The following is a 25,995-nucleotide window of genomic DNA, read 5'->3' as shown; positions in this document are numbered from 1 at the left end:
TCTGTCGGCTGCTGCACGCTGCAGGCAACCAGCTGCAAACCGAGGAGCAGCGAAGTACTGCAGTGGACGGAGCCGAGGACCTGAACCACTCGTTACATTTCACACAAGGTAAAGCATATTTATAATTGTAAAACTCACTAGACCGATACTATGCGAGTCGTTTAATTGATTATTGTCGGTAAGCTGGACAGACTTTAACGCCTTTAACGAGACATGTGCACAAACAGCGCGCTGTTGGGCTGAAGACACTGCGGTGACACACACACAAGATTGATACCCTCTCGTGTGCTTGTCACCGTGTGATTCTTGTCTCAACACAAGCAGGGTGCCTCACCAAAGCCCACATTTTTAAAGGCGTGTGCTTTCCACAACCAGCCAGGTTGTCCTCCAACGGGAGCCGCTGCTCCGGGATGCGTCCTGCCCCGTGTACCGTGCGGTAGAGGTGTTTAGCGCCGTTTAACGTGGTCCATGTAGAGGGGACGCGAGCCAGCCTCGTCACCTGACGTCGGCTGGCTTTCACGCAAAGCTTGTGTGAGACGCAGGTGTAAGTAAAATCTCAATCTGCGTTACAATTACAACATTTTTTTTATTTTTTTTAAGTTTACAGTGTAGTGAACCATAAAGACACAGAGTGTGAAACATCGCAGGGGAACGCCACCGTTTCCCGGCCAACCTCACACAAACATGACAGTGGGGGAGTGGTGTGTGTGTGTGTGTGTATGTGTGGGTGCGCGCGCGCGCGCGTGTGTTTAGTCCACAGTCACTGCTCGGGACTTGAAGCGGTACAAGTTCTCGTGCTTTTCTTTGACCGTGTTTTTTGCAAACACACCGCTCATAGACATTAGACGTTGCGGTTTTAATACAGTCGGTCGTGGTCTTTCAGTAAAGCCAAGCTAGCACGTGCTGGTGTGGATTTCATCTGAAGTTTTAATCCTGACTTGTATGGAGACGGGTGTGGCTGATGAGAGACACCCATGTCCACTCTGCTTGTTTGACCATTGGGCCCTTCGTCTTCTTTGTGTGTGTAAACCTGCAGGACCTGCTTGATGGATCAACTCCAGTGTGGCAGCTGCATGCTGAAGACAGGAATTTGGATCTTCCAGTGGAATCTGTGAAACCATTTGGAGGATAATAACCTTTTGTGGGGCTCAACTTCAGATGTTTCTTTGAAACATCGATGAAAATGGAAGCGAGTGGAGACGCAAACAAATAGACAGGAAGAAAGAGATGTACAGGATCCCAGAGGAGAGCTCCAGCAGTCAGCTGTTGGTGGATCTGTTATCTCAGCGGCATGCTCTCAGTTTGAGAATGAAACGAGGAATCAGTTTTTGAAAAGGGCTTTTACCTGGAGGTTGTGAGAAGCCATGTGTTTTTTGTTTTTTTCTTAAATGAGGAACAACCCAGCACTATTTGAGACTCTACAAGAAAAGCAAATACAACGACAGGTGAATTCAAAGACTGACACAAAGAGCAGCTCTATTTATGGCCGACAGAAGAATTGGGCCCTCGTGTGCAGTTCATGGTACATATTCAGAGGTTACCTGCCTTGTGGATTCCTTGCTTTCATCGCCACCACTGATACTGAAAATGGACTCAATCGATTCTAATGTTGAGCTTTAAGAACAAATCCAGCATGTCTTCAGGGCTATCTAGTGGTTGTCTTTTTGATGAGAAAGTCATCAGACTGAGCCACTGGGGAGAAATGTCTGACATTAAGAAGCAAGCACCTGTTGGACAAGGATTTATGAAAGACTGCTTTTCAACAACTACAACAATCTCCTGCAGGCAACGAGTTTCTGTCCGTTTTTCTGGCCTCCTCATCCCTACCATCTTACTCCTCTTCTTTGTGGTTACACCCGCTCTGTCCATTCATATGGAGTCCATAGAGAGCCACAGTGAGTTTAGCTGTGAGCCCATCAGACTGAGAATGTGCCAGGATCTGCCTTACAACACCACCTTTATGCCCAATCTACTGAATCACTATGACCAGCAGACGGCTGCACTGGCCATGGAGGTAGGTTGTTTTGTCTGTGGTATTTAGTTGTTGCATGCTTTGTGTGGGTGTGGGGGTGTGTCACGATGGGGAGACTGGATAGCTCATGCTCTGAATGAGACAGGTGGAATTACATATTGTTGATTAAATGTACATTGTAAAGCATTGAACTGTATTGTGGAAATGCACACTTCTTTGTCTTGCTGACAAGGTGTAGAAATTGTGAACAACTACAAAGCAACAGTGTGCTGAGTTTCACATTTTAGTGTTGTGCACCTGCTAAGGACAAAGGACTTCACATACAGTGTAACGAGACCGTGTAAAAGACGAGGGTGGCTCATATATGATTGTAGTTGGAAAGGAAAATTCCTGAAATGTCACCACAAATATGTATTTAATCAAGTAAGTTTTTTTTTAGCTGTGTTTTAATAATTATAGTCAATTCATAGACTGAGATGTGTTTGCATTCTCTGCAAACAAGCTATCAAACAGCAAATCACCAAGATCCTTTATCGTCCGAGTTAACAGAGATGGTTTGCACAGAAACAATGGAGAGGTCTTGTTTTACACAGAGATAACGAAGTTCCTTTTTTTTTTTTTTTTTTTAAACATAGCCCCAAATAATCTGTATGCTAGAGTTGAACAAATTGGATACTCAGAGCCACACTTGGAAGGAATTGGCTTTCACACAGGCACGAAATATCAAAGAGTTAACAGGAGCGGTGAAACGGTTGAGAAAAGGTTGTGTTCCAGGTCCATCCTCTCACTACATGTTAATGTTCCTGTAGATGAATGTGTATGTACTGAGGCACTTGTGACCTTCCGTGAATGTGAGCAGTAGCTGACAGATGGATGGTGCAATCTGAGCAGCAGTCGCAGTCAGAGACATTTTAAAACAGAAAGCAGTGATTGATACTTCGAAAGAAACATTTTTGGTGTAAGGACATTAGTTTTAGGCAAAAAAGAGACGGTGCTGTGTTACACACTGTCTGAGTGCAATAGTAGACAACACCATCCATCTATATCATGTTACCTCCCCTTCCTTTTCCTTTGTTATTCCCCATAGAGGGAGATAGAGTGCAGAGCAAGGTGTTGCTCAATAACTAGACTGTAATTACCGGTTTGCAGCGCTTATTCATTGGTAACAAAGGCTGTGTATGGCACTATGGTTTTGGGATTTGAACATGTTTGAGTGTGTTGGTTGTATGAGACTAAACTACTGTCGGACTGTCTTTTAATTTCCCAACGATGAAAGAAGATAATTTATACCAAACAGTAATAACATAAATACCAAATATGCAAGGCCCAGCCTGTTTTAGTGGGATAGGTGGGTTGAGTTTCTTAAAATCTCCAGACACTTAAATTGTCATGTTTTTGTTAACATCCAGATGTCACAGCACCAGTCCATTACATATGCTCATTGGCATAGTTTCACCCATGTTTTGGCTACCATGTATAAACTGTGGTTTATATTTGAAGAATGGGTAATGAAAGCAAATACAGTGAGTTGCATGAAATCTGCTCCCAGCTGTTCATAGTTGGCATATTAAATTACCCCTATGGAAAAGCAGATGAATTTGGACAAGGCTAATGTTGGCTGAGCATGTTGTGTTTAATCTCTGGGGGATTTTTTGTTGTTGTTAATATTTTCCCACGTCAAAACCAGATGAATATCAGCCAGAAACACTCTGGTGCTCTCTGAATATTTGATAACAGAAGGGGATTTCTAACATTTTCTCACGTCAAAAATATGTAATTCAGGATCGCTGTTGTCTGACACTCCCTTTTGTCTTTTTAAATTATAGAGGAAATAGGATTAACAGCTTTGTTTCGGATTGACAGCCATGCAATTTGAATTTGCTTTGTGTGTTTTTTTGCAAAGGATGATAATACTCCTCGAGTCATAGGATTCACTCAACTCATTAAGAACCATGTTCAAATCAAGGCAATTCCCCAGTGTCATGTAAAAACATGCTGTGTCATGGATTGTAGGAAGCATCTGTTGTTGAACTTGATTTGACCCAGATGAAGACGGAGCCAAGTAACTGACACCCTCAGTCCCTCCAGTAATGGAAGAGACAGCTTTCTGAAGATGGTGGAGTAGCAACACAAGCTCTTTTAGTTTTCCTGCTCTGGTCAGCTTTGCCCAGATATGGCAGTCCTGCTTGGGAAACCCCTACAGGAAATTAAATGATATCTCTCATGGGACAGTGGCTGCATAATACCAACTTGTGTGTGTGTGTGTGTGGACAGATCTATATATGTATTCTGCACGGGCTCATGTGCAGGTATGATAGTGTGAATAGTGTTAAAAGAGAGGTACTTTTGGTCAGGATTCCACATTTTGTTTCATCTCATTACATTATTGGGTAGACTGCTTTTAAGTTATTGTAATATTTTCTGATTTAGTGAAGAATGGCTTTGGCTTCTCCATTCTTTACCTTTCAGACAGAAAGTTAACGTTCCTGTTGAATTAACATATGACATTGGGATCCAGTTGTGGTTTTGAAGATGCTCTACAATAGGGAATGGCGTTCGGTTGAATACAGAAGTCTTCTACCAAGTGTGTGTGTGTGTGTGTGTGTGTGTGTGTGTGTGTGTGAGGGGGGGGGGGGGGTAATTGAACTTGGAACAAAATGTAAGACAAACAACTGCTGCCAAATCAGCGTGACGTATTTCAGATGCCTTTATGAAACTGGAGCCATTGTCAGCAGCTGCTGCAGTCACTTTTTGGGTCATATATCGCATGATGAATTTTTGCTTTGCCTCAGTGGCAAAGATTTCATGTCTTGGCTTTCTTGCAAATACTAGTGAGCTGTCATGTTACTTTTATTTTGTTGCGAGTTGTCTTCAATTAATAGGTTGAGACATATTTAAGGTCTGGATTTAAATACATTTTATACACCATGCTCAATTTTGGATAGTGTGGAGATGTTCCCTCGGTGAGAGCAGTTTCGGCTGACAGTGGAAATACTGCTTTTTTTCCTTCTTTCTTTTAGATGTCAAGCTAAGCCAAAAAATGGATTATCCCAGAGTGTGTGTGCACGATTAACATTGTAGCCTAGGCCTAATTTATTCTGAGTTTGAGTGACAGGCTTAAATTACAGAGCATGTATATTTCTTGTGTGTAATTGTTGTGCCGAGCTAAGGGTTAACTGACACTAGCACTTCCTCTCGCTGTGTGTATGAGTGACAGAGGAGGTTAACGGTACCAGCTGTCAACGCTCACTGGTGCTAACTAGCTGCTAATCTCTCTCTCAGTCCCACAATGAGGACATTGATTCCCACAGACCAACCGCCTCCACATCTGCCACAATAGTCAATTAAACCTGAGGGAAGAGAGTGAGATAGGTGGAAGAGAAGGGAGATGAAATGTGTGTGTGTGTGTGTGTGTGTGTGTGTGCGTGTGTGTGTTCATGTCACGTAGGAATATGGCCTGTATTGTCCATCTGCCGCTGTATGTTATGGTTCCCAGAGGATGTGCTGTGGGTTGGGACATAATTTGATCTTTCTTCATGTTAGACACAGATATTTAGACATATTGCATCATTGGGATTGTGTGTCGGTGCTAAGAGGTGAGAACTGATCACATGGCTTAAACCTAATGTTGAGTTCTGCTTAAAAGTGAAGATTGCTTTTTAAAGCATTTCCCGCCCTAAGAATACATATTCAAAGTTTATATTAGAATAACATATGCTTCCTAAGACAGTGTATGTCGGCATGTTTTGAAGACACGCACTTGATATATCATTTTGTTAATAATATAAATGAATTAGAAAATGTCGGTTCTTTTGTGTATAGCGGTTCTGATGCAGTTACAGACAAAGAAAGATGGCGGGACAGAGGGGATGTTTTTATGGGTTCACGGGGCCTTTGAACAAGACTCAAGACAATTACGAAAATGAGAACCGCTCATCATGCCCATTGTTGTTCTTTGTTAAATATATAAATAGTCTGTGTGCCTGAGGCCTCAGAGCCCAGATGTCTGCTTGGCCAGGGAGTTTCCCCTTGAGTTAATGGGTAGATATTTGGCTTTCTGCAGAGTTTTATTTTGGTCTAATTTAGGTGAGAGAGCGCATTCTCATCCATTAACCATTTGTGAATAAAAGACTTGGTTTAAGTTCTTCTTAAAATCTGTCAAAGGCCTACATTTCTTAATTCTCCCATTTGTTCATGTTGTTTAGAATCAATGCCATTTTCTGAAAGATTGTATCTGTAATCGACAATAAAACAGGACCTTTTTTGATAAAGCTTATTATGTCAGAAAGCTGTTGATTCAGCTTTGTGGTAAATTATTATTAAGACTGTGGTTTGTGCAGGATATACAAAAAAAACATCCAGTATAAGGGTATTCTGTGCTGATAATATACCTCATTGAGTTTGTCTGGACAATTCCAGCCCAATCTTTTGTCACATGGATCCTGGAGTGAGAGAGATTAGAGAGTCCCTGCTCAACGGTCATTTAGAGAAAGGCTCATTTGGGCTACAATAGAGCACTCTGTTTATGAAGCAAACAGACAGCAACCCTAGCCCTGAATGAAGGGATCAGGAGCTCTCAGTCACCACATTTACATGCCCACTAATGCATCACATTATTGGGAGAAATCAAGTTTCGGCAAGGAATTTGTTCGGGCCTTTGCATATACTGCTATAACCTGATTACTAGGAAACCCACCTTTCCATGCAGCTGATATTAAATCCAGTTCATTTCCAACTGACTCACATGTTTTTAAATCAATGCTCAATGCTGACAGTTAAAGTGTATAATTATATAAGATGATGCAGTTTTTCTTTCTTTATCTAACGCAGCATTCAGACTGACAGCACAGAGAGAGAACAGGCTCTATAATAACAGGTCGCACAGATTTTCATTAGTGTGTGCATGTGCCTGAAGTTTACAATATTGTTCAGCTATGGAAAGCAACTTATTTGGATTCATTTATCTTAGTGTATGTGTCACTTTTCTTTACTGAACAGGGATGCACTGCTACATGTTCTTATGTTTTTTTTCATTCTACAACAATGGTGTCACAAAATCTCAGGCCAAGACTATATCCATTGGGGAAAAAAAGGCTTATCCAACAGAAAGGTGTGTTCGCTGTGTTTATTTTTGTCTCTTACCTTGAGTAATAAAACCATGTTTGCTCTTTTCACGGGTATGAAAAAATCAAGTTATTGCAGAAAGTGCATGTCAACACATTCAGGCATTCTCCATCCAGCAGGGTTGCCCAACTATGAAGAATATTAGTCACAAACTTGTAGCCACGATGCTAAAAAGGATTTGATAATGTATCATTGGTCCAATACCGTAAGAACTTATTAAGTGTCTGAAACTATTTCTCATGTAATGGGGCAATTGAACAGAAACCAAAAGACAGACTAAGCACAGGGAAATACTGACAGAGTGACAGGTTGTGTAAAGTCTTTTAGACCTTACTGTCTCCGGTGTTTGTGTTTCTCTCAGTATGGGGTCCTGTCCTTCAAAATAAGACTGCTCTGTTCAAGTAGGGCCACCCCACAACTGTGTGTGTGTGTGTGTGTGTGTGTGTGTGTGTGTGTGTGTGTGTGTGTGTGTGTGTGAATTGCTTGGTTGTTTTTGTGTTGTGTTTTTAATGTGTGTGTGTGTGTTCTGTGCATCTGAAGAGGCTCATTACTCTATTCACTCTGGTGACAGACAGGTCCTCATTCAGTTTAAAAGTTCCCGTTTATTTCAGTTGAACTCTTGATTATCCTGCTTATTCCTACGGAGTCTATTGAAGCTGCCAGCCCAAATGAAGCAATCATTTATTTATGCACAGAACAAAGGCACTGCCTGGTGCTGTTTTTTGGCAGAATGTTCCCATCAGCATAGCTGCCACCGCTGCTTATCCAGGCCTCACAATGCCAAGTTAAGAGAGCTTTTAAGAAAGATTGAAGAGATTTTGCATTGCTCAAATACTGGTCTGTAGCCCATTGTAAATAAAATACCACAGGTTTCCATAAGCACTGGTGTATGCAACATTAATTCTCCAACCTACAAATACTAATACTACAACTTTATATTGACCCAGTACACTAAGTGTATACTATGTGTCACCACCATGCTTCAGATGTAAATACAAATAACATCCATCCTATTCCATTTCCTTTTTTTCAGCCAACTAAAAATGATTTTCATTATTTGTTAATCTAATAATTATAGGACTGTCCTTGACCGTAGAAATAATTATTCACACTAAAATCACTACTTAAATGATTGTGTTGAAGAATTGGATACATCTCATTCAGCATCAAAAATAGTATAAAAAACAACTAATGGACTTGGACATACCTTGGTCAACCAATCACTTATCGGGTCAAAATGACCCGTGTACGAGTGTGTGTGTTGATGAGTCATTTTGACCCAAAGACAACACAAGGGTTAAGAGGGGGCAGCCCATGTCCATTATTTCCCATGTTGTCTTTGACCAACAGTCCAAAACCAAAAAGTATATTTAAATTACAATAACATAAAACATGAAAAAAGTGCTGACGTGTGAGAAGCCAGCACTGGTACATGTTTGACTTTTTTGGTATATTAATGACTTAAATGATTAATGTTTCCAAATATCTTTCACGCATTTTGCTTTCATTTTGATCGTGACGGTTTGGAATACTGACACAAAAGATGTAGGACAATCAATACATGTTGCTGTCCAGAATTATTGTTTCAATTTGTGTTGATTTATCTAAATTGCTATGACTAATCCCTTATTGATGAACCATTTCAGCACTAAAGTTCCCCCAGCGCTTTTGTCTACATGAGCTGTCCACCTGTTAATCTCTTTATAATTATTTAATGCAGTCCTTCTGTTGTTCAGTCGTTTCAGGTGTTTGTATCATGTCCAAATTGGGCTGCTCTGTATCCCTCCATGCCCCCCACTATACGTCTGAGTATGGAACAGTAGAGTCCATACTATACATGTGTTCTGTTGGTGTGAAGTTCTAATAAAACACATATATAGGTTATCCATGTCTTAGAGTCTTAATCTGAACCCATGACCCAGCCATGGAAATGTGCTTGTTTGTGTATGTACGTCTGGTGATAGATGTGTGACACTCACTGTTAAGCCCAACTTAACACCAACACACACACACACACACACACACACACACACACACACACACACACACACACACACACACACACACACACACACACACACACACACATACACACACACACAAATATATTACTGATCCCCTTCTCACGCAAAGCCACTCAACAAGGCGGCTCTAACATTTTCAGCATAGTGCAGGTCAGGACCAGCATCAGCATTTAGAGCTCTAGTGCGACTAATTGTGCACTTGATGTGACGCATGGAACTTTACCAAAAGAGCTCACATTTAAACGTATGTAGTCATACCTGGGATGCCCCTCCTCTCTACCTCCTTCTGCTTAATGGGTCGTGGCTATCTGGATCATGGACCATGCATACTACTCATTATATGAATAATTTCTGTCACATTCATTTGAATGTGCTGTAACTCCGTTACGTTATTCATTCTGGCCACATGACATCTATTGCTTCGGTCCATCTCGGGAGAGGGATCCTCCTCTGTTGCTCTCCCTCAGGTTTCTTCCCCTTTTTTCCCTGTGAAAGGGTTTTTACTATCTTTATTGGGGGAGTTTTTCCTGATCCGATGTGAGGTCCCGGGACAGGGATGTCATGTGTACAGATTGTAAAGCCCTCCGAGGCAAACTTGTATTTGTGATGTTGGGCTATACAAAATAAACTGAATTGAATTGAATTGAATATGGATTTTTTTTAACAGTTCAAATGATACATCATCCTACATTGTTGCTTATATTGCTGTCTCTGACAACAACTGTCATCCTGCATGGGATGTGAGTACTTTTCCTCTGCTACATGTGCATTCTTAGCATTTGTCCACAGTTTGGTGAAGTTGAAATGTTCACTGGTTACGAGGTAGTGAGTTTCTCTACTGCATGTGGTTCACTTCTTCTTGTTTACCTCCATCTTCTATCTAGTCCTTCCAACACAAGCCCAACCCCAGCATCCCACTCCCTCTGTGACTCCCCTTATTAGTCCAAATCAACCTCCTGTCCCTTTCCAACTTCCAGAATCTATTAGTGATGCACATTTTGAAAGCGGTTGAATAAACCCACTGGGCAAAGACGTGGTTTAATGTTTTTAGCACAGGAGCTACATTATGCACTACACAGACAGCATACTAATAGAGGAGATGGCCAAACATGATCAAAATATAAAATGACAATGAACTGGATGTTTCATCATGTGAATGAAGGTGCTTTGTAAAATAATTATATATATATATATATGTGTATATATATATATATATTATAATAATTTATTGATAAAGTATTGTTTTATAGTTTCAAATGTAATGGTTTCTCCAAATCCATCAGTTTGAAAATTATCAATTGAGAAATTAATTACTGGAAATAGCAGCGTGTATATGTAAGTAAGAAGCAGATGGATATGCACAGGCGGCTTGGATGGTGAGAGGACATGTGTGGGTTCTATCCCCATCTACATCTCTATCTTTTCATTTGACCCTCTCTCCTACGCCTCTCAGTTTCTTTTACTCTCACTTTCACACTTCTTCTGTGGTGCTCATTGTGTAGGCTTATTTGCCATACTTTTTGGATGGTTTCACTCATTAAAGGAGTCTTACCACAATGGGTTTCTGGGTGCACGTGTGTGTCTCTGCACACGCATGTGCTTTGCCCTGTTATTCTCAATGAGACATGGTTCTTTGAGCGCCAACGCATTACCTGTTGCCATGGTAGTTAAATAGGCAGAGAAGGAAGGGGAGGAATGGAGGGAGACAGACAGGCAAGATAGGAGAGGGAAATTAGATGATGAGTGCATGTTCTGGACGAAACCAAGGAGAGGAGGAAGAGGAGGGAAAGGATGGGCAATGAAAGGGAAAGAGAGGAAATAAGGGACTCATACTGGTCGCTTAGGTATTTGCAGTCAAAGCCATGTAATCACAGCCAGACATGGTGTACTTGAAGGATATAATGTCTCCACCCACACCGAGGCTTCCATTGTGGAGTGGAGAGACAGAGCAGCATTCGCAAGTCAACCCACAATTTTTTGCTCTGTTCATTGTTGTCTGGCAAATGCATGGCATGATTTAACTGGAGAAAGATATCACTTCAAGTCATATCAAACTGTATTGAAGATGTGTGACAGTTCAGTAATAACATTACCATTTTCTGCACCATCTTTTTCCTAAACTATCCTAACCTGAGCTTCAGACTGAGATCCCAATATATTCGTCTTCATTCATTCAACCAGGCATTGTCATCATTTTAGCTGATTTCTCTTGGTAAAGGGAGGGTGTTTGTTTTGTTATGTTTTGCAAGTGATTTCTGATCCTGTGATCCGACCTGCCAATGCCATGTTCACTTAACACATAAGCTGCGGTAGAGGTACATATTTCACATTTTCCATACAGAACCAAGCTAAAACTGTCTCCCAAAATCAGTGGATACACTGGAGGCAAAATGGGTCATTCATTCAGAGAGTGATACCTGATTTCCAATCTATAAAGCTGAGATTTACTTCCCAACGACTTATAAGAGTTTAGAGAAGAGGGCCTTGTTATCCTCTAAATATCTGCTGTTTATGATGTCCATTGTTTATCAGGTCTCAACATTTTTTTGCAAATATTTCCAGACTCAAATATTGTGGAGAAAGATTGAGCTTGTGAGGCTAGAAATACAGTAAATCATAGCAATGTGCGTCTTTGAAAAATGAAAAAAAATCGCAAAGAAGCTCTTCACAAAAGTGACAATAATGCCATGGGAGAAAAGAAGTTTCAATTGATGGGTATTAATAAGCAGATAAATTCTGAAATAAAAAATGGAAGGCAAATGATGAGATAGAATTGTTGGGTGACTGAAAAGAAACCAATAGATGAGGACATTGGGCAAAAGGTGCACTGGGATTAAGACATAAATGAGAGAACAGAGGAGTGACAGAAGCATGTTGCTCAATGGTTTCTGTCAAACGGCAGGTTAAAAAAAACCTAGGTTAAGTCAATGAATGCTGATGTTGGAAGAGAAAATGGAGGAGGAGGACAAGTGCATGTCAGCGTAATTGCCAGGAGTAAATGGGAGGCAAGGAAAATAAGAGATGAATACAGGAGAAAGAAGATAGGAGGAGAGGAGGAGGGGAAGTGAACGTGAAGGGGAATGCCATTAACGGCTTTGTCCGGTCCTCCCGACTGAGCGTTGGATGGGCACGGATAAATGAACAAATGAATGAAAGAGGGAGAGAGTGTGAGAGAAGGGTGCCCCTTTCTTAACTGTCTTTTCAGAGATTAAGGAGGAGAGCATCGCAGCCTGTTCATTTCATCTATTCATGGCCAACGCCTGTCTCTCTCACGAGCCTGTGAGAGGAGTGAAAAGACAGGCACATAGCCAGAGAGAGAGAGAGTGTGTGTCTTGTGGTGTGAATTTGTCTATGAACACATTTTTCATGTGGGCATTACTGAGCGGGATAGTAGGAAATGTTGCTCGAGATGAAATCTAATCAGCAAGAAAAGAAAACAATGCTGAGAGAATAAAATGCAAAATAGGAGGTGGGCTGGTGCAAGGAGAGGGTGATGGAGGGATCATGTAATTGCTAAGTAATTTGGAAAAAAGAGTTACTGAGTTGCAGTAGAGAGGCAGAAGCATTACATTACAGCTTCTGCATAAATTCAGAGATAGATTGAGGATTTAGTTGTAATAGCCAGTGGAGAGCGAATGTTGCAGGGATGTTTTATGGTAGCTAGCAAATTGAGGAAGAGCTGATGTGGTCTGACAGCATTTGTGCTGCAGGGCCTGACCGACTGATTTTGAAAGTGAGTTACTGTGTGAGATAGAGATGGCACGAGAGGAAGAAAACGACCTTGAGGGCATGTAAATGTGATGTGTCCAGATGGACTTTTGCAATGTTTAGCAGCAAAAAGCCTGATATTTCTCCTCTAAATTCCTCTTCAACTGCCAGAAAGAGGTGCAATAAATGATACATTGCGTCTACCAGTGCATTAAAAGATCAACATTTAAGTCCTTTTAATGTGCAGGTTTAAGGGCTTGAGGTTACTGATTTATTGCTTAATGAAAATACTTATTAGCAAAACATGCACGCCACCAGTTTTTTACTCAACTTCAAATGCTCCTGAATGTTTTTCCCTGAAAACACATTTTATATAGTTTTTAATTGGATTTCATATCAGTTGAGATGATGTGATTTCCAATGTGAGTGGTTTTATGCATCATAATTGAGGGCTGAAAGCACTCTAAAAGCACTCTTAACAATTATAAACATAACAACATAAAGTAAATGAACATCATAGATACAACAAGACAAACATCCACTACATGTGGAAATTCAGAATCAGATCAGACGTTGCACACGTTGAATACCAAAACACTTTTTTTTTAAGTGGGCATTGCTGCCAGTTCAGGAGCTGTTTCTTTGGAGGCTTAGACCCAACCGCCTGTCACCTTGATCTGACCACAACACAAAGCTGGTGAGAGTTTCAGGAAGTATATATGTGTGTCTCAGGTTCTCACACTCTAAACACTACTTCCAATCCATTTGACTCCCTAATCCACCGGGAAACTGCCACTGCCATTCCAGTTTTTTTTTCCTCCCTCCTCCTCCTCCTCCTCCTCATCCTTCTCCTCCTCCTCCTCATACACTTGGAAATGTATGAGTTTCTGCAGTGTTGGCTGACTAGATTGTCTACAATCGTTCTGAAGACACACACACACACACACACACACACACACACACACACACACACACACACACACACACACACACACACACACACACACAGGCTAAATCCCCCATAAGCTAGTATAAATATAAAGTGTAATTAGTTTGATAATCAGTTGGGGCTATTCGACTGTTGGGTGTTGGGAGAGCCATCAATTTATTTTGTGGATGGGCCAATTTTGATTATGGACAGGACTGTTAACTGGAAAAGTTTTAAATTGCAAACCATGTAATATAGACACTTCAAAATGGAACAATACTACTTTCATCTATCATACCACTTATCATTAATGTATAATTCCCAAATGTTTTATTAATGTGTAAAAAGCGAAGTGAAAATTGCATGTCATGGGATTGTGGATTTTGGAGATCAATTATTAATTTAGTTGTTTTTCTTAGGGGGATTGTTAAAGAGTAGGTATAGAAAAGTGATTGACAGTTGATGGTCACTAATATCCAGAATTTCACCTCAACCATTTGATGTAACAATGCTCTGTTATATTTTCATCATATATTTTTTAATCCCCAACACAGCCACTAAACCGGCAAATATTCAACCAGAAACGTGTTGGTGTCAAATGTTTTTACATACAACACCCCCTGTGCTTTTAATGTTGTATACACTGCTTTCTTTTTTCTATCACATTTACAGTGGTTATTGGTATCTAAAAGTGGAATTCCTTGCATTACGTGCCCGTTAATCATACAACTCTTTCTTCTCTCTGTGTTTAGGCTACGTCCGTTTCTCTTTGTTGTTTTTTACTTTAGGTTTTTTCTCCTTTTTTCTTTCTCTCTCCCTCCCCCTAGGTTTCTTTGGAGACAGGGAGTAAAGAGAAAGAAACTTAATCCCTCTATTGAACAAGAGGTGGACCAGTCAGGGTCTTTTCTCAAATTTTCCTCTGTCAAGAACCACCCTGTTTCTTATTTCGAGGGCTCACAATTGCCTTTCCAAATCCAAAACTCACATACATAAAATGCATCTTTTAGTTTATTTTGAATTTCATTTCTTCCAGCATTGTCTGTTAACCTAGTAGTTTTGTTGCATAGCCTTTTTGTGGATATCTATTAGTAGCTTTCAAGTGGAAATGTGTTGTTGTTGACTGTAGCTGGAGAGAATATCAGGTTATCTTATCAATATCGAGGTGCCAATTATTGTAGAGCAAATAAAAAAAGTTATTTTAGCTAAATATAGTGGGACATGTTGTTCAGATATTGTAAAGAATGGTCAGTCTGTGTCTTGCTGTTTCGAAAATACAAAATAACATAGTGCATACATACAGTACAGAGACTGTACTGTGTGTGTACAAGACAAGTCTATATTAATATCTTCATCAGGGCACTTCTGAAGGATGAATTTGTGAAGTCAAAATGTTTCCCTGAATTGGCTGACTCTCAAATATGGTTGCCAAAGGGCTGAGGTCAAGCCACCATTCATACCATTTTAAAGCTATGTGGGGATACGCCAAGTTGGAGCGCTGCATGATGGATTGCGTTGAGATACTTTGGTTTGCATGATTGTAGATTATATTATATTTCGTTTTGCTATATCTTTTTCAATTTCAACTTTATAGTTTTTTTCATCATGTAGTCTTTTTATCATGTAGTTTTGACCAGAGTTTTACTTTAAAATAGAAGTATAGCTCACATTTTGAATTTCATCGTTCAAATGTGCATGTTGACCATGTTGTCAGAGGCCCTTTGCGATAAAATATCCCAACTCTTTTCAATTAAATTCTATTTAGTCGCTGTCTGGTTGGGTTGAGAGAGACACACAAAGAGAGGCACAGCAGCAGCAATAATAACACAACAGCTATAACAGAGATAGGACTAATAATAATGCTATTAGTAGCCGTGGATATAATATGTAACCATGAACTGGGACCAATACTGTAGCTTCACCGTGTAGGAGCATTGCAGATCTGGTTGATTTTATATTTGTTGAAAAAATTGTGCTGGAAGCTGATGCACTACAATTCCTTTCTTGTTTCCATATTCTCCTCATTCTTATCTCCTTCTTTTACATCTTCGTTTCCATCCTTTAGTAGTAGTCTGCAACCTCAGGGCTTTTCTGCTTTCCTTTCCTTCTCCTCCATCACAACTGACTACAAAATGCCAGACAACTCACTCTAGTCGTCCTCTATGGGAAGCTGATTGCCACCCCCCTCCTTTCTTGCTGGGTGACACAGTTAGGCCACTTAATATCAATATTCTCTTTCTGGTGGGAGATGGGGGGCAATTGCCCTGACTGCCAGAATAATCGCACATGCAGTGTGCATGACTTAGGACACACACACACGCCTTGCACACTCGCACACCGGAAAACACGATAACTGGGACATATTACTTACCCAGAATTCAAGAACAATGACACACACACACATATACGTGCATAACGCCTCATGCACAGGAGAAATAGGCAGAATGGGGACAAAATGGAAGTCACACACATATTTTCTGTAGAGTTAGTACGAGAACATAAAGAAAGGCTTCATTCTGCTGGGCAGTGAGACACACTTGTACGGGGAAAAAAATACTACTCAGTTAAGTGTGGCCTCGGGCTCATACCAGAAGTATGAGTGAGAGAGGTTGTTCAGCGCGATGCCCATATCACTTATTGTTGAGGTTGGCTGAAGACTTTCATATCCTAATTTCCGTTAACTGTTTGCATCTGACACATTATAACATATTTCAATGATAGTCTCTTAATTGTACTCATGCTAACACTACATTATCAAGTCATAATGTCACATTAACTGATATCATTACTTATGTCGTGGTACTGTAGCCACTGCACTAAATGTGTTATTCAGTGTTATTCACAAAATGGCTACTTTATTAGGGACACTTACTCATGAAATTCAATACAACACCTCTTCCATAAAGTCTATAGTTTATAAAAAACATTTTTGGGGAATGTCAGAGTTGTCGACATAATATGTTATGTTTATGTCTTATAACTGTGGGAGGAGTTTATTATTTTGTGTCCTTCCCATTCACAAGCATAAGGGGAGCAGAATATTAAAACCTCTCAATACAATGCAGTTCTGTACAACACTTTAATTTAAACCTATGTGACCAATAGCCAAACATAATTGTGTATTCAAAACATTGTGATTCAAATGCAGGGCATCCTGAATGAGGTTCAGTCCACGATCAAAGCTGCTGTGCTTCTCGTCACAACACATTGAAGCTTGCCTGTCCACAAGATAGTAAAAAAACACATTGGTTGTAAAACGAGTGAATTATTGAATGGAGCAGAGTGATGTGTGGGCATGCGTATATGTGCAAAACTCAAAACTATGTCACACAGCTCATGCACCGCTGCATCCATTTACTGGTGGAACATCTCTCCAATGTGCAGATGTAGAACACAGCAATTGAGAACGATCAAAACATACTCACAAGGCCAGGCTCCACACAGAAACATTCATGACACACACACACACACACACACACACACACACACACACACACACACACAAACACACACACACACACACACACACACACACACACACACACACACACACACACACACACACACACACACAAACACACACACACTCACTGATGCATGGGTATTTGCACAAATGCACTCATACAGTCTGTAAGCATATACTGTAGCCTTTGTGGCAAGCAATCAATGTAAGTGCACTGTTTTGTGCCGCGTGTACACATATTTGATATACACTCATTGTTCTATGCTCCATTCTTTGCTGTCATGGTTCTGCTCTGATTTCTCTCGTGAAAGCTGCATTCAATACTCCGCTTTAGTGAAGCTGGATGATTTGAAATTTGAAATAGCTGATTAGATGCAGGTCACTTTGCACACATAACCCCAGAAGCACACGGTGCACATAATGTTGCTGGCTGTTGCTGATGTATGAGCACATCAATAAGATTGAGTACCTTTTTAAAGCACTATACAAATAAATGTATTATTAAGATATGTTGAATATTGTGGGGTGTGCTTACTGCATGAAAGCAGAAATGTAAGTGTTTGTTTAAGTTGTCTATCATTTATTAAAGTCATTTTAAAGTTCACAGCAGTTTCCCACCAACCAATGAAGCCTGTCTCTAGGTACTTATCCTCATTAATGCTTAGTGGTTTTCTTTTCATATGAAATTCACAAACAAGGCTGTGACTTGAGAGAAAGAGAGAGAACTGAGAGCTACTCGCACAGTTTTAAATCTGTGTACACAATCACAAATCTCTGTACATATTTTAAAATGTTATACTGTGCATTTTCAGGATTAAAGTCCTAGTTTAATTTCTGAAGAACAGCTTGATGAATAATTCACCTGTCAGCATGAGTCGAAGTAGCCACCAGCGATTAACAGAAGGGAAGTGTACTGCCCACGCTGCTTGAGTGATCCCTGACAATGTAGCCGTTCCCTCTGTATTGCTGCGTATAGCAGAGAATAAAACACACACACTAAATTCCCTTAGGGTATCCGTTCCGGCATATGTCAGCAGTCGTTGTTAGAGAAATCCAAAGGGGCTTTTTCTTAAGATTCTTTCTTGGTCATTTTTATTTTATTAAATAGCTCGACAGTGAACGCGGCAATACACGCGGGCCGAGAGAGGGGTATGAAAAGTTTGCTCGCTGGAATCAAACTGGTGACGTTGCACTTATGTGGTTGTGCGCTAACTGCTCGACTACCACGCTTTATCGCTAAGGGAGCTATATGTACTTTCCGCCACTCACATTTTCAACGGCCTGAAGGTCACAAGCCTGACTCTTAATTTCCAGAGTCCCACTACAGGGGCAGAATTGATCATCTTTAGCGTGCGGGGAGCCCTTCTGTTTGTTTGTTCAGTGTATCGCTGTGGCTCAACCGTCTTTGCTGTCCCCTACTTCAAAGCGGTGTTTGGTAATATGATTGCTGCCATACATATTTTATGAGCCTCTAAATATTGATGGTATACTGAGTAGTATAAGTTGCAGCAGAGGAGTTGGAACACATTTGTCCTCCTTCTGGCACTCCCTCCATCCTCTTTGATGGCTATTTCAGGTTACATGTGAGCCTTCTCATGTTTGCCACAGATAGCAGTTAACTTTAACCTTCTTTGCTACACGCAGGACAGATTTGATAACAACCTTGTCAAGCTGGTTCCCACTAATATCGGGATATAACATTGGTCGGATATGTGGATGTTTGCAAGAGAGCTCTGAGACCATTGCATGACGATAATACACTATTTTGCACTAGCAATGCTTACTGTCACAACGTAAAGCTTTGTGGCAGGTTCAAACATACATGATAAACTAAATCATGTTCTCTCCTCTGCAGCCTTTTCATCCTATTGTGAACCTAGTTTGCAGTGCGGACCTGAGGATGTTCCTGTGTGCTCTGTACGCTCCGGTGTGCACTGTGTACGGCCATGTGTCCATGCCATGTCGATCCCTCTGCCAGCAAGCCAAGGATGAATGCCACAAACTCATGGAGGTGTTTGGATTAGCCTGGCCAGATGACATGGATTGTAGCAGGTGTGTATGTCTATTACAGCGGGTAATTTCCGATTAGTTTCATTTTGAATATACGTACACTGTATATCTGCACAAGACTGAGCCTGCAATATGTGTTTTGCATATACTTCAAATCCTACCTTCTTGGATGTTACAATGTTCAGTTTAGTTTTGCTTCAGCTGAAAGGTAATTCTGGAAAATGATGTTTCTGGTGCTGTTGACTTGACTTTTATTTATACTGATAGGTGTTCTTGATGTTGTGTCGACCGCATTTATATCAATAAGGCTCTAAGCTAAATTGATAGCAGATTAAGCTGCATGATCTAACGGAATTATTCTTTTCCAGGTTCCCGGATTGTGATGAGCCCTATCCTCGGCCAGAGGACCTGCTAACAGACACGGATCCTACGGACCAGTCATCCCCGACTGTCCAGAGAGATTACGGTTTCTGGTGCCCCAGAGAGCTCAAGGTCGACCCAGACCTGGGTTACACTTTTATGGCCAAAAAGGACTGTTCTGCCCCGTGTCCCTCAATGTTTTTCAACAAGCAGGAGCTGACTTTTATCCGCTACTTCATCGGAGTTGTTTCCATTGTCTGTCTGTCTGCAACGCTCTTCACCTTCCTGACGTTTCTCATCGATGTTACCAGGTTTGAATGGATGATTGTTGTATTATATCTGATATCAACTTATTGAGTCTGATCACTCAAGAAGGATCAAAAATAAAACAGAAATGTGACTCTGAATCACTTGAATAGAAGTGGAAAGAATATGTGTTCGCTGTTGTTCTATGCTTTTTAATTTTCTTTTTCTTTTCACCTCATTAGGTTTCGATACCCTGAGCGGCCAATAATCTTCTACGCTGTGTGTTATGTCATGGTGTCACTGGTTTTCTTTCTGGGGTTCATGTTGGAAGACAGGGTAGCGTGCAATGCAGTCAGCCCTTCCCAGTTCAGAGCTTCAACCATAACACAGGGCTCACACAACAAGGTGAGAGTTTGAGTCAGCACAACAACATGTATGATGTGCTGATTATCAATTTACATGAGAAACTTTCCCCGATGTTTTATTATTTTTTTAGATACTGTGAAATCCAGCGAGCCAGTTATTCTCTGATTGATCAGAATTCATTTGAACAGACGTTTAAGTAGCAATTTGAAACATTCTTAACATGTGATAGCTTAAAATGTAGGTCTTATTAACCCAGTAAGATGCTTATTAGATGAATAAGTTCAGAGTTTAATTGATCATAAATTCTCTTTTTAATGAGTTGATGACTTCTTACACATTATTGATTACAAGCTATCGTTCCTACTCACTCTCTCTCTCTCTCTCTCTCAGGTATGCACCCTGTTCTTCATGGTCCTATATTTCTTCACCATGGCCGGCAGCGCATGGTGGGTCATACTGACGATCACTTGGTTCCTGGCCGCTGTGCCTAAATGGGGCAGCGAGGCCATTGAGAAGAAAGCCCTCCTCTTCCATGCTGTTGCCTGGGGGGTCCCAGGGGCCCTGACTGTCACCTTGTTGGCCTTGAACAAAATTGAAGGAGATGGGATCAGTGGAGTGTGTTTCATAGGGCTGTATGACATCGACGCCCTGAGGTGGTTTGTTCTGGCACCGCTCTGCCTCAACGTGGCGGTGAGTACAGTCAGAAGATAAATGAGTGGGTGGATGAAAGAGTGGATGAGTCGGATTGGTGAAGAGATTAATGGATGGTTGGATGAAACGAAACAACAGTGTTTTGTTGACTGCATTTAGTTAATCGATTGGTGGATGGTTGACAGTCTTCATTTTAGTTTTCTGTCTCTGAGTCAAACTTGCCTTTCTGTCTTCAGGTGGGTGTCTCTCTTCTGTTAGTCGGGATTGTGGCTCTGAATCGGGTGCGCATGGAGATCCCTCTGGAGAAGGAGAACCAGACCAAATTAGTAAAGTTCATGATCCGAATGGCAGTGTTCTCTGTTCTCTACCTGGTCCCCTTGTTGACTGTGATTGGGTGCTACCTGTACGAACACACCTACCGGAACATTTGGGAGACAACATGGATGGAGGAGAACTGCAAGCGCTATCACATCCCCTGCCCATACAAGGTAAAGAGAGATGGAAGTTAAAAAGTGTCTGTTGTTGCTTTGCTGCTTGCAAGGCAAAACAATTGTCGCAAGTCAATAGTGATGTGAAGACATTTTTTTGGGAGAAAAGCTTGCAAGAAGTGGGTCCGATGACACTGTATACTTACATCATCTTGTAAATTCCCCCAGATATTACAAGATCAATAGGTCTGTTGAGGAGCTCACCAAAGATATTCTATTACCTTCTGTGTGAAAACAGATGGCTTCTTAGGATCTGCCCGTCATCTCAGCTGGACATTAAAAACAAATACACAGAAAACACTCTTGACAAGATATCCAGCTGTATTCCTATTACAGGCATGCAAACATATATAGAGAGAGAGAGAGAAAATTAATATATATGTGTGTGGCTGAGTAGGTCGGTATTTGTGAAAGGGGCGGCAGCAGAGAGCAGTATGCATCATTAGCTCAGCTAATACAGCTCTCAAGACCAACTCCACACAAACTACCGTCTCTGTTTCTCTGTCTCTTTGTCTTTCATTCTCTCTGCTGGTTCTCACACACTTAATTCTTTCTCCCAGTCCGTCTCCACCTCTACTCGCTGTCTTTCTGTGTCTCTCTCAGGGCCTGCTCAGTCATGCTCTGCTGCCTGTGCTCTTTAACGTCTTTGTAACAGTTGTGAAGATTGGTGGGAGAGTAGTGTTTTGTACAGTCTGGTGCTAAATTAATTATCAAATGTCCACAATGCAAAACAACAAACACACTCAACTGCATACTCACAAGACAACAAAGGCTTTTCATCAGTACATCTCATTAGTCGTAAGACATCAAAACCTTTACTTCAAACATTTGTTTATGTTTCCATCATTCTGCTGAGTGCTGTTACAGTGGTTTTCTAATAGAAATGTGTCATCTAATTTGTGACTGACAGACTTTATGAGAGGCAGATGCAAGTTCTTATGTTACTTGTTAGTGTATGTATGTGGGCATGCTTGGGTTTGTAGCTATTGTAGCTCTGGAATTTCAATATTGCAATGTGTTATTTGATCTTAACCCGAGGGAGTTTTGTGTGCAAAGATGCGTAAGAGGGTACAATTGCATGCTTTAGGATAATTGAAGATTCTGTGGCCATTGTTCAAGTTCAAGTGACTTCATTTTTGTATGTGTGCATGGGTAGTAATTTACAGAAAGCCCAGCATTTCTTATTTTATTGTAGGACCTAAATCTGATACATTTAATCTCAGCCTGGGTGAGACAGAATAAACCTTATACATACCAATTGTTCTGGCGCCTTGTTCTTTCAAAAGCAAGAAACTTCAGCTTTCTAAAAGTCCTCTTCCTCATGGAGTTGTCTGAAAGAGATGTGTGTTAAAAAGCTTTCTGAATTGTAATCAATTCTCTAATTATTTGTTTATAACAGACTTTGATATTTGTATGCATGTTTTTGATGCTGCATAACGATCATCCTGTTAACCTCAGCAGTTGGTGTTTACACTGCAGCTGTTGTGTTTGATGGTTCCTCATTGGAGTTTTATCTTACAGAAAAATAAAACCATGACTTAGGGGTGAACTACTGTATACATCTCATTTAAATATACTGTACACTACTCTACGAGCAAAATTAGCAAAACAGTTCTTACCTCTCAATGTACACAACTGCTGTAAACTGCTGCCCTCTGGTGGGAGATTCTGTATAGTTCAAGCCAGCAGTCGCTGTACATCCCAACTGCAGTTCAGCTGCTGAAACAGCTGTTTTTTCAAGAATTCCCCCCTCTTCCATCATTCAAACTGACTGACTGGGCTAGAAACATTTGTCACTGCTGGATACTATTAGTCTGTGTAATAGTTCCAGTGGTATCTTAAGTATTTCATGTCTTTACAGTGTTACTGTTGAGGAAATATTTGTCCTGCGTCTCAATATTTATATGCAATAATGAAATATGTTCACTTCTTCTCACTCACATATCAGGCTGTATTTATGTATGTAATATGTGTATAATATTCATTTTCTCTGTAGGTGGAGCAGACCAGCCGACCAGCCATGGTTTTGTTCCTCATTAAATATCTGATGATGTTGGTGGTGGGGATCCCCTCTGTATTCTGGGTGGGCAGCAAGAAGACCTGTTTTGAATGGGCCAGCTTCCTGCATGGACGCAGACGCAAAGAGTAAGAAGAGCAAAACACACACACAACTTAATAACTTAACTTAATTCCCCACGTTCCTCTTGTTTCTTCCACTTCATTCTTAAAACCTTTCCCCTTTGCCCTCCCTCTCCTCCTCTCCACAGTAGTGGGGTGAATGAATCTCGCCAGGTGCTACAGGAGCAGCCAGACTTGGCCCAATCTCTGCTGCGTGAACCAAACACCCCCATCATTAGGAAGTCCAGAGGAACATCCACTCAGGTAGGACTGCAAAGACAGCAGTGACTAAAGCAATCATTGTAATACCACTTATAGAAGCAACAGGATAGCAGTTGTAGTTTATTTAGGATGCAACACACAAAACCAGACTTGTGTGAAACCTGCATGGACCGAAAGTTCTCTTCACTGGAACTAGAAAAGGTCTGGAGGCCGAAACACTATGCTTTGACATTTTTTAAGATATATATATATATATATATATTTTTTTTTAACAACACAATTTCATGACCTATTATTCTTTGACTTTCATTACATTTTCATGTCAAACTATAGCATGACCATTTTATGACTCTATACTCTGGCTTTGTTTGATACTTTTATGACTTATTGTGCTGACTTTTTAATGACATTTTCACAACGTACTACATAATATTGAGACAATTTATAACCTACTATACTAAAGCATTTTAATGGCGTACTACACTAACACACTGGCATTTCTTAACATTTTTATTACATACTCTGTTGCGTAGTCAATTATTTTCCTCCTCGTCACCCATCACCACCTCAAGCACCTGGAAAACTATAGAAAGATATACAAAAGAAAGTAGATGCCTTATCTATCGTGGCCCACATTTTTTACATATTTCTTCTGACATACTATATTATGAAATGTTTTTGACACATTTTATAACATACTATAGTTAGGTATTTTTGAATGTTAATGATATACTATATCATTACTTTTTTCATCATACTGTCTATGATATTTTTAGGATTTCTTTGGAAAAACTATCATTACTTTTTATGATTTTCTTTTTATATATACTGTCCTGTGATCTTTTTTTTTCCAACACACTATATTAGGACTTTTTTTCGACACATTATGAGGACTTTTTAAAACTTATTTTTTGCAATAACAAACTATACTAAGACTTTATTTGTGACTTTTTTCAAGATTACTTTTTTGACATACTATACTATATCTTATTACATTTTCACAATATGCTGAACGAAGACTTCTTAAATAAAAGTTCGATGACATACTATATTCTATGACATTTTTTTTTACATTTCCATGACATAATACATATAACAGCACATAAGCAGAATGCAGAGACTCTCAAACTGATGCATAATTGTTTATTTTCCTCCTCGTCACCCATCACCAACTCAAGCACCATGGAGACTATAGAGAGATAGACAAAAAACTGACTGAACACATACTATACTATGACATTCTGTATCATATTTTTTCAACATTCTATACCGTTACGACAAATATGCTGTTTTGCCATAGTTGTGCAATTTGATTATTAAAAATAACTTTAGATTGAGGTTGAAGCATACGTACCGTGTACTAAAGTATATCACTTGCACTGAAGCAAGATAAGATCAGATAAAATAATTCTTTATTAGTCCCGCAGTGGGGAAATTGCAGGATTACAGCAGCAAGAGTACAACAGCTTCATTAAAGTTATGCAAGGAAATTGTTTTATGTTACGATATCTTTCCTAACTTTTATTGAAAAATATCACAAATCTCTGTCACAGAGTGTAATGCCAATAGTTATTATATCTGTCTGACCTGTCATCCTCCTGTAGGGCACATCCACCCACGCCTCCTCTACCCACTTGGCCGTCATAGACGACCTTGATGAACCAATCAGAACTCACCACGGCAACCCCACGTCCACCAGGAGCAAGGCCAGCAGTGTCCACAGCAAGGCCAGCTACCACGGCAGCCTGCGCCGCACTCGTGACGACAGGTAGAAACTCCACGACTTCCTCTTTGTCTGTCAAACGTTGTGAATTAGATGAAAGTAAGACTTCAACCTTGCCTCTCTTTTCTCAGGAGTGATACAATGGCATATCGAGCTACAGAGCATTGCAGTTTCCATGGCAGCATGCCACGACTCGACCACCCGCTCTCCGCTCACAGCAGCCTCCATCAGATAGACGGCCCGAGGCACGGCAGCCAGCGAAACGTATCTGAGGCCCCAACGACCGTCATCACCCACGGATCAACGGGATGCGACAGCCAAGCTGCTGAGAATGACGGCACCAGTGCCTGAGAAGATATTATTGGAAGGAAGTTGTCGACGCCTTTTAGGGAAGATTTGCCCTCTGCTCATATACACCCGTCTGTTTAGTGTCAACATGTTTTCTTCTAGGAAGGTGGAGAACGTACCAGTGAGTTCTGTGGTGGTGATTGTGGGCGTTATTTCCTTAATGATCATGTGTTAGCAGCGTGGGTAACACAGTTCAGTCAGTGAATTTGACAGATCTCTTCATAGATTCAGTTAATAGGTTCACTGA

General features: G+C 40.6%; 1 protein-coding gene across 1 annotated transcript; it reads left to right on the top strand.

Annotated features, from left to right (window-relative positions):
• Window positions 1–1,606: 1,606 nt before the first annotated feature.
• Window positions 1,607–25,751, top strand: LOC306735247 (frizzled-3-like; the record flags this gene model as incomplete). Its single annotated transcript, XM_079216700.1, has 10 exons — window positions 1,607–2,014; window positions 19,072–19,268; window positions 19,595–19,897; window positions 20,075–20,237; window positions 20,589–20,888; window positions 21,086–21,337; window positions 23,334–23,482; window positions 23,605–23,719; window positions 25,282–25,445; window positions 25,532–25,751. 10 exons carry the CDS (start codon window positions 1,607–1,609, stop codon window positions 25,749–25,751), a joined length of 2,271 nt encoding a protein of 756 aa, XP_079072826.1.
• Window positions 25,752–25,995: the final 244 nt, after the last annotated feature.

This window comes from Taurulus bubalis (assembly GCF_910589615.1).
Source record: "Taurulus bubalis genome assembly, chromosome: 4".
Lineage (NCBI taxonomy): Eukaryota > Metazoa > Chordata > Actinopteri > Perciformes > Cottidae > Taurulus > Taurulus bubalis.
This window is presented reverse-complemented; position numbering and strand designations above follow the sequence as displayed.